Consider the following 10,361-nt stretch of genomic DNA (forward strand, 5'->3'; position numbering starts at 1 on the left):
CTAATACACAGTGAGGAACACACACCACACAAATATACACACAAATATACAGTGAGGAACACACACCACACAAATATACACACAGATATACAGTGAGGAACACACACCACACAGATATACAGTGAGGAACACACACCACACTAATATACAGTGAGGAACACACACCACACTAATATACAGTGAGGAACACACACCACACTAATACACAGTGAGGAACACACACCACACAAATATACACACAAATATACAGTGAGGAACACACACCACACAAATATACACACAAATATACAGTGAGGAACACACACCACACAAATATACACACAGATATACAGTGAGGAACACACACCACACTAATATACAGTGAGGAACACACACCACACTAATATACAGTGAGGAACACACACCACACTAATATACAGTGAGGAACACACACCACACAAATATACAGTGAGGAACACACACCACACTAATATACAGTGAGGAACACACACCACACAAATATACAGTGAGGAACACACACCACACTAATATACACACTAATATACAGTGAGGAACACACACCACACTAATATACACACTAATATACAGTGAGGAACACACACCACACTAATATACAGTGAGGAACACACACCACACTAATATACAGTGAGGAACACACACCACACTAATATGTACAGTGAGGAACACACACCACACTAATATACAGTGAGGAACACACACCACACTAATATACAGTGAGGAACACACACCACACTAATGTACAGTGAGGAACACACACCACACTAATATACAGTGAGGAACACACACACCACACTAATATACACACTAATATACAGTGAGGAACACACACCACACTAATATACACACTAATATACAGTGAGGAACACACACCACACTAATATACAGTGAGGAACACACACCACACTAATATACACACTAATATACAGTGAGGAACACACACCACACTAATATACAGTGAGGAACACACACCACACTAATATACACACTAATATACAGTGAGGAACACACACCACACTAATATACAGTGAGGAACACACACCACACTAATATACACACTAATATACAGTGAGGAACACACACCACACTAATATACAGTGAGGAACACACACCACACTAATATACAGTGAGGAACACACACCACACTAATATGTACAGTGAGGAACACACACCACACTAATGTACAGTGAGGAACACACACACCACACTAATGTACAGTGAGGAACACACACACCACACTAATGTACAGTGAGGAACACACACACCACACTAATGTACAGTGAGGAACACACACACCACACTAATATACACACTAATATACAGTGAGGAACACACACCACACTAATATACAGTGAGGAACACACACCACACTAATATACACACTAATATACAGTGAGGAACACACACCACACTAATATACACACTAATATACAGTGAGGAACACACACCACACTAATATACACACTAATATACAGTGAGGAACACACACCACACTAATATACAGTGAGGAACACACACCACACTAATATATACAGTGAGGAACACACACCACACAAATATACAGTGAGGAACACACACCACACTAATATACAGTGAGGAACACACACCACACTAATATTCACACGTGTGTGAGAGAGTGAATATTTAAATGGTATTTGACAGATATTTAAAATCACATTTTTTCCCCTGAACAGGTTCAGAGGTGAAGGACCTGTCTGAGCGAGCGCGCAAGCTGACAAACTTCCTGTGGAGCCGGAAACGAGCAGTGGAGAGCCATGAGCTGAGAGAGAGAGCTATAGAACTGGAGAAGAAATGGAAGGAGCGGGAGCGAGGAACTGGTGAGAGAGACAGATTTAGACATCCTGAATGACCGATATACTGTACGGCCTGCAGTTAAACTCATACTGCTGAAAAACTGCTGCTGAAAAAAGTTGATGATTACACAGAAGTAAGAAAAGTGTGTGTTTCAGAAAAAAACCATGAATCCTTTGAAACTCGAATGAGGAAGAAGGTTTTATCTGAGCTGAAGAAGACAACGTACCACTGGACACCTTTAAAGTACAAACATTTACTTATTTGTGTTATTTGTACAAATTATTTTCTTTCTTGTTGTGTGAACGCTCGTCTCTGACCTGCAGGTACGACAGGGACCTCGGGCTGGTGTACATGGTCACCAGATTAGCAGGTGGCTATGCTGCAGTGATGAGGGCTCTTAATGAGGTCACACACACACACACACACACACACACACACACACACACACACACTGCAGGCTGTAACACACCTCTGTGTAATGTGCAGATAAAGAAGAGAGACTCCTCATTCACTCCACACTCACTGCTGGACTTCGGCTCTGGTCTCGGCACAGCTCTGTGGTGAACACCGGATTTTATTCTATTCTTTATTTTATTCACTGATTAACTTGTGTGTTATATTTCTGTCTGTGTGTATCAGTGGTAACTACTGGTTTTTAAAATGTGTGTAAAAATCTAGTTTTTTACACACACTCTTGGGGAAAATCTTTGAGATTTTCAGAAGCTGCTGATCTCCTGTTAGGATTTAATATAACAGAGTCTAGTGTATACAGTGAGCCACAATCATGTGGTTGAAACACGGGGACACTATAGTAACTCAGATAATCACTCTTTACAGCCGTGCTGAGCAGAAAGGCATTCTGGGGAAGTGTGTAAACACAGTTGGTTGTACTGAACTGAACTGAACTGAGGCTTGTAATGGTTGTTGGTCTGTCTTCAGTCTCAACACATAAATATGAACCAGATAATTCAACATTACAGTGTTGACCATTTTGTGTTAAAGCAGCTAGCTGAGGAACACTGCAGCTAGTCAGGCATATAAACAATACATTTACAAAATGAACACAAATGATCAAAGAAAACTTTACAAATACACTTTATATACAAATACATAGAAACACTGATATGTTTAATCTGAGACATCAGTTATGTTTATTACCATTTCATTAACTGGCAGGTTGGGGACGAGGCCACACCCCTTTCTGAGATCTTAAACAGACACACTAGTGAATATTTCATTACCGTGTTTTAATGAAACTTTCATGTCATCTTAAAGCACTTAGATGTGGTGTGGAGAAAATCCTGTACACACACACACACACACACATGCTCAGTATGTAAACTGACTTTCACACACGGTGTCTTCTTCATAATCCTCAACACTGACAGTGACCTGTTACTGGCCTATGTGTGTGTGGTATATAAGTTGAATTGTTATTGGTGTGTGTACATGTGGTCAGGGCTGCACACACACACTGGGGTGACTCTCTGAGGGAGTATGTGTGTGTCGATGCCTCTGCAGCCATGAACAGTCTGGCCGAGAGACTTCTCACAGGTACATACACACACACACACACACATACACTTACAGACTCTAACAAACACATTTTACATAATGATAATATAATTAAATGACATTATTATGATAATTACATAAGAATAATGATAGTCTGATGATGATGATGATGTTCTTCATGTGGCAGGAGACACTGAAGGAGAGGATCCACTCATCAAACACGTCTACTTCCGTCAGTTTCTTCCTGTTTCCCCGAAGGTCAGGATACACTTTGGGGTGCCAATACTTTAGTAACATAATACAGTGCATCATAATGCACCTCTAAAACAGTGTTCTGATTGGCTAACAGAAGTAAACATCAACAGACTGTAACACTGTAAACACGTCATAAACACATCATGGTTTGTTTAGTGTTACAATGTGTTTGTTTACCTTTGTTAGCCAATCAGAACACAGCGTTTCAGAGGATTCAACACACACACACACATACACAGTCAACACCCTCACACACACATACACAGTCAACACACACACAGTCAACACACACACACACACAGTCAACACCCTCTCTCACACACACACACACACACACTTACACAGAGAGACAACACACACACACACTTACACAGAGAGAGTATACACACACACACTTACACAGAAAGAGTACACACACACACTCACACACACACAAAGCAGAAACATCACAGAGCTGACGTGTGTCAGGGTTACAGGAGGACTGAAATAATAATGTGTGTGTGTGTGTTCTCCTCAGGTTCAGGCTGATTTGGTTCTTGCTGCTTTCTCTTTATCTGAGTTATCCACACAGGAAGCACGAGAGGAGACTCTTCTCACACTGTGGAGAAAAACTAACTCCTACCTTGTAAGTAAAAACAATACACACATAACTGACATAAAATACACACACAATACACACATAACACAGACATAAAATACACACACAATACACACATAACAGACATAAAATACACACAGTACTCTGTCAGTCACAGGGAAACTCCTGTGTTGGTGTTTGTGGGTTCAGGAAGCTTTGTTGTGGAGGACAGAATTTCTGCTGAAAGCAGCACGCGGTCAGGGTCACATCTCGAAGCATGACGTCTGCTTTTGTGTCGACGTAGCAATGAGCTCTATCCCTATAACAGTATTAGCTCAGCTAGCCAGCTACCTCAACACAACACTATGCTAACGTCAGCCAGTTAGCAGTAGCGTCAGTGTTAGCTCCACAGGTTAGCTAGCAGCAGCAGCTAACTTCAGGTAAAGTGTGATGGTGACTAAGGGATACTGAGCGTCTGAGTGAACTGTGTTTGTGTTTCATCTTTTTTCATTCCAGGTTTTAGTGGAAAATGGAACAAAAGCAGGACATCAGATCCTAATGGAGGCCAAAGATATTTTACTGAAAGTACATCATGATTCATACATCTGTCACATCGACACTCCAACAGTTTACATCTGTCTAGTTGGTCTGTGGTAAATTAATTAAAATGCTAAACATGAGTTTCTCTAAGAAAAAAGATGGAACATGAGTAAAAGATGAGATTAGTGTTGAGTACTCTTTATTTTACTGCTTTATGCCTTTCATCATCATCTTCTTCTTCTTCTTCTTCTAGTTCCTAATTTATTATCTAATCTCTGTGTTTTAAAACTGATTCAGAGGGAAGATAAAGTGAGTGGTGATGTTCGGAGGCCGCTGGTGTTCGCTCCTGTACGTCTGTCAGATTCACACACCAACTCTTTTTAAACACCACCATGTTTAATATGTTTAAAGTGATTAACACTGTGTGTGTGTCTGTGTGTGTGTGTGTGTGTAGTGCACCCATCAGCTGCCATGTCCCAAATTACTCAAGCAGCCAGTCACACCCTGCAACTTCCTGCAGCCGTACTACCCACTTCCTGTATCTGGGGTTAGCATTATTATTGCTTATTATATTATTATTATTACTTATTATTAGTATTATCATTATTATTGTGTGTGTGTGTGTGTGTTCAGAGAAGTGAGATTGTTCAGGAGAAGTTCAGTTTTCTGATCCTGTCCCGATCCGAGCTGCAGAAGTCAGAGTTGGTGCAGTGGAGCAGATTAATTTCTCCAGTTCTCAGGCGATCGAGACACGTGCAGTGTGAAATCTGCTGCTCTAACGGAGAACTCCAACAGCTTGCCGTTACTGCAAGGCATCATGGGAGGTACAGAGCAGAGCGTGTCACAGCGCAGGGTTCTAATTATACCATCACTTACATTTTCACACACACTCCCTCTGACACTAACAATGTGTATGTGTTTACACAGAGACACGTACCGCTGCACTCGGAGCAGTGACTGGGGCGACCGACTGCCAGTCATCCAGACGGAGAAACACACAGAGGGGTGAAAAGGGAGAAAGTGGGACTTGAAACTTATCCATTCACTCAGAGTTCTGCTAAAAATACCTCATGAGATCCCTGATGGTTCCACTGGTTCCTATATTTTATCCAGAAACCTTTGCCGCACTATTCATGAACTTTATAAACAATAAACGTCAATAAAGTTCTTAATATTTCAGGAATGTTGTGTGTTTTGATTTTATTGCCTCATGACCTCACTCCTCGACTATGTGAGCTATTAGCATGCTCATGTAGCGGGTGGCTAACAGTTTAGCGAAACACTCGACCTTCCTAAACACTGAACATTTTACTGTTATTAGATCTTATTGCAGATCTTTATTTGAACTTGACAGACATTTATTTGATTTATTACTGACTTAACAAGCTAACTAGTTCACAGACTGGGGATTTAGTCTAGGTTTAGTTCCTCTATGCTGCTGGCTAGTTAACAACCCCATATGTTCAAAACTTTTACACAATAACAAATTAGCGTGCTAGCTCATTAGTAAACAAGCTAGTCATCAATCAATCAGCTAGCAAGTAAACAATTCAGACAGCACATGTTCAGTCCAGCTTTTTTTGGAACTGTTGATCAGCACGTGAGAATCTGTTGCAGTGCTGAGGTTAAATCTGGATACTGGAACCGATATCCTGACTCCAGAGTTCTCTTCGGAGCGACTCTCTGGCCCTGGGTCAGTATGGCGGCTCTCTCGCGACCCAGAACGGCTCTCAGCAAGAGCTCGGGAACAGAAAGTAGCGTGGGGCGTTTCAGGAGTCGACCCAGCTCCTGCGTAAACTCCCAGTTAGTGTTGAGAGCCGGAGCGACTCCGTTTAACACCTCTGGTTGAGAAGAGGCAGGAACACGGGACGGCTCGAGGGAGTGAGCGATTATCCCGGCCAAATCAGACACATGTATCCAAGGAAAGGGCTGAGCTCCTGAACCTAATGTTCCTCCTAAACCCAGCCAGAATGGAGTCAGCATCTGCTTTATCGCACCGCCGCCTCGCCCAAGAACCACACCTGGGGTTAGAAAAAAACACTCAAAATATATGATAGAAAAAAGGCAGACAGCAGTGCATTACGGGAGACAGCAGTGCATGATGGTTGACCTGATCTGATGACTACTTGGTTAGTGTTATTTACAGCGTCTTTAGGAAGTCGTCCTGCTTCCTCCCACTCCTTCACCAGCTGAGACCAAAGGTCAAAGGTTGTCCACACGCTGTCCTCTGTGTACAGAGTCTCTACATTCGCTTTGTAACATGCTGAGAATCACACACGCGCACACACACACACACACACACACACACACACACCATTAAAACTGTAGATGACAGAAACAGAGAGATAGACAGATAGACAGATAGGTGAGAGACTGACCGAGTCCGGTGATGAGGATCCAGGACTGTGGTGGAGTGGGGGAGGAGGTGATGGTGCGAGTTAAAGTCCTGGTAGTGTTAATTCGACTGTTAAACACAGCAGCCCTGTAGTTCTCACTCCACCTGCAGCACAACACCACACGTCAAGTGGACAAAAAGACAACTAACTCTGTCCTTCTAACATCATCTGATAACATCACATAAATCTCTCGCTCTCTGTCTGTCTATCTGTCTGTCTATCTGTCTCCGCCCTCCCACATATAATGTGTTCATTGTCTGTTATGACCGTCTCAGAGGGTATAAGATGTTTTGTCCAGCAAGATTCACTACAGCGTCACACTCAGGAAGTCCAAGTGACTCCAGTTCAGTCTGAAAACCACACACACACACACAGACAGACACACACAGACAGGTTTATTAAAACATTTACTGACCTAAAACAAGAGATTATAAAGTATATGTAAAGCAGGAGGAAAGAGATGGACGGTGTGTTTGTGGCTCTAGAGAGAACATTTCCTTATTGTATAAATGAATAGTAAAGTAAGAAAGTGTTAATAAACATTAAATCTGACCCACGTGACCCGGCCCACACCGGGCTGTCGTGATATAATGGTGACCTCATGACCTTTGACCTTAAGGAGTTTTGTAAGTTCACGGCCGACGAACCCTGACCCGCCACCTGAGAGAAAGCAGGAACACAGTCAGGACTGGACATAGTGCTAATGCTAACTGTTCACACTATACTGTGACTATACTATACCATCCCTAACCCAAGATGAAGTAGTCAATGGAAGTGAGTGAGATTTCCTTCTGAACACAGAAAGAAGTGGAACAAATCAGATTTAAGGGAAATGCTGTCTGTAAAAATGGCTGTTTTTAAGACCATTTCAGCTACAAACTTCCAGCACTATCGATCCGAACACATCGATACTCACTACATTCCCTTACAGGAAATGATGTCATTATCTGAAGCCTTAGTGGGCAAACTCAGCCAACTATAATAATATACTTATATATTATACTTTAAGAATATAAGAAGCTTATCATTACTGCTCTAGCGATCATAAGATTACTTGTGTTACCAGTGTTCATTTGACACTCTATATACAGAATGTTTGACAAAAACATTGGACTTAACACGTTTATATAACTATTGAAGATTTTATATTAATAGAGAGAATTTGACCTTCTCAATATGGCGCACGCGACGGTCAAAGCAGCAGTAAAATATGAACCAATCCTGGCGCAAGAAAAGCAGGAGGCGTGAAAATATAATCCAATCGTAGAGCGGGAGGCGGGACCTTCCGCCATCAGTGCAGTAAACATAAAGTAATATAACGAAGCGTAAAGAATTAAAGTGCAGTGTGTACGGAGTTAATAACCCTTCATAAGACTGACCTGTGACACTGTGACAAAAACACAGCAGCACAATGTTTCATGAGATAACCTGGATGTTTACACTCGAATATTCCGGTCCGTGTTTGTATAAACATTCACAAACACACAAATCATTCAGAACACTTTTATACTATAAACTCACCGATTAAAACTCTCATGTCCGATGATAAAGATGACTAAATATTCTTGTCCTTGGCTCAGGACATATGGTTCAATTCAATTTGAGCCTAGTGGGGATTCGTAGGCTTTATCACGTGACTTATCACGTGATTTTAATATTAAAGCCGTCGCCATGTTGGTCGGAGGGGGGGGTGGATGATTTTAAATAATGAGATGCACAATTGTTATTATGTTGGCTTTGTAGAAGCCAACATTCTGATTTCCGTTATAAGCTTATTATTATTATTATTATTATTATTATTATTATTATTATTATTATTATTATTATTATTATTATTATAATTATTATTATTATTATTATTATTATTATTATTATGTTGGCTTTGTAGAAGCCAACATTCTGATTTCCGTTATAAGCTTATTATTATTATTATTATTATTATTATTATTATTATTATTATTATTATTATAATTATTATTATTATTATTATTATTATGTTGGCTTTGTAGAAGCCAACATTCTGATTTCCGTTATAAGCTTATTATTATTATTATTATTATTATTATTATTATTATTATTATTAGACAAAAATTTATTTTAAAAAATGCGGCCCAGGGCGTTCGAGCCACATGCACCAAATTCGGATATGTTGTAGACCCTGGTCTGAAGTTTGTTGCTTCTATTTTTCTAAGAGATCGGAATTCCGGCATTCCCGGTACGGAAGCTCAAAGTCGCCTTTTTCCCCATAGACTTCCATTATAAACTTTTGAGGTTTGTAACTCGGCAAGTTTTCGAGCGATTTACACCGAACTCGGACAGGTTCTTTAGAACCTTACTCCGGACGAAGTTTTTATTTCGGACTTCCGACGGAATTTTCGGTTTTCCGATAGTCGACGATCGAACATTCCATAGACTTGAATGGGGAATTCCGAAAATTCCTCTAAGCTCTCACACACACAGCGTGCGCAGAGCTCAGGCACGGCTTCTCTCTCTGTGATCCATGCAGTATAATAATAAGTAGAATCCATTAGTGACTGCAGTATTGACATGAAATGAGGGTCCAAACCCTCAGTAGCCACTTTTTGCCAAAAGTATTGGCACCCCACCGGATATTCTGGTGACGTCACTCGACACCACGTGACGTCACGTGTAGCCCCGCCCCCAAAACAAGCGAAATCAAAAATTTGCACAACACGGACATGTGACATATCAAAACACTCAGCACATTGAGGGGAACAGCCCCCCGGGTATTCTGGTCACGTCACGTGACGTCGCGCGACACCACGTGACGTCACATGTAGCCCCGCCCCAAAAACAAGCAAAATTAAAAATTTGCACAACATGGACATGTGACATATCAAAACACTCAGCACATTGAGGGGAACTGCCCCACGGGAATTCTGGTCACGTCACATGCTCATGTCCGCTCACCTCCAAAAGTATTGGCACCCTAGCGGTCCAGTAGCTTTCACAGTCTTTCTGTCCACTCGCCTCCAAAATGCACCGGCCTTTGCAAATACTTGCACCGTCAAAGCCAACATCAAAGTTCGTCGCGACGAACTTTACAAATCTAGTTATTATAATTATTGTTTTTATTGTTGTTGTTTATAATACACAATAATACATAAATAAACTTCTGAATGATGAAAGCAGTTTATTTACATGCTGTCAGGACAAATAAAGATGGCTGCAGCTTTAAAGCTTAAGACTGTTGGGATGTTGGAGGTTGTTCTGTGAGAGACAGA

The 10,361-nt window shown here is 41.1% G+C and overlaps 2 protein-coding genes across 2 annotated transcripts in view; one reads left to right on the forward strand and one right to left on the reverse strand.

Annotated features, from left to right (window-relative positions):
* Positions 1-5,899, forward strand: part of mettl17 (methyltransferase like 17) — a 7,259-nt gene extending 1,360 nt beyond the window's left edge. The window contains exons 3-14 of the mRNA XM_027153616.2: positions 1,713-1,856; positions 1,989-2,076; positions 2,157-2,238; positions 2,320-2,393; positions 3,293-3,387; positions 3,536-3,606; positions 4,121-4,228; positions 4,697-4,765; positions 5,018-5,068; positions 5,175-5,267; positions 5,354-5,544; positions 5,648-5,899. Coding sequence (XP_027009417.2) covers positions 1,713-1,856; positions 1,989-2,076; positions 2,157-2,238; positions 2,320-2,393; positions 3,293-3,387; positions 3,536-3,606; positions 4,121-4,228; positions 4,697-4,765; positions 5,018-5,068; positions 5,175-5,267; positions 5,354-5,544; positions 5,648-5,729 — 1,148 coding nt within the window. The 3' untranslated portion in view covers positions 5,730-5,899. The remainder of the gene's footprint in view (positions 1-1,712; positions 1,857-1,988; positions 2,077-2,156; positions 2,239-2,319; positions 2,394-3,292; positions 3,388-3,535; positions 3,607-4,120; positions 4,229-4,696; positions 4,766-5,017; positions 5,069-5,174; positions 5,268-5,353; positions 5,545-5,647) is intronic.
* Positions 5,900-6,037: 138 nt separating this feature from the next.
* sdr39u1 (short chain dehydrogenase/reductase family 39U, member 1) lies at positions 6,038-8,790 on the reverse strand. Its single transcript, XM_027153635.2, has 6 exons — positions 8,638-8,790; positions 7,670-7,776; positions 7,384-7,466; positions 7,099-7,220; positions 6,831-6,983; positions 6,038-6,741 (listed from the first exon to the last, which is right to left on the reverse strand). Exons 1-6 carry the CDS (start codon positions 8,651-8,653, stop codon positions 6,314-6,316), a joined length of 909 nt encoding a protein of 302 aa, XP_027009436.1. The 5' UTR covers positions 8,654-8,790; the 3' UTR covers positions 6,038-6,313.
* Positions 8,791-10,361: the final 1,571 nt, after the last annotated feature.

The sequence above is a fragment of the Tachysurus fulvidraco genome, chromosome 1 (assembly GCF_022655615.1).
Source record: "Tachysurus fulvidraco isolate hzauxx_2018 chromosome 1, HZAU_PFXX_2.0, whole genome shotgun sequence".
Classification (NCBI taxonomy): domain Eukaryota; kingdom Metazoa; phylum Chordata; class Actinopteri; order Siluriformes; family Bagridae; genus Tachysurus; species Tachysurus fulvidraco.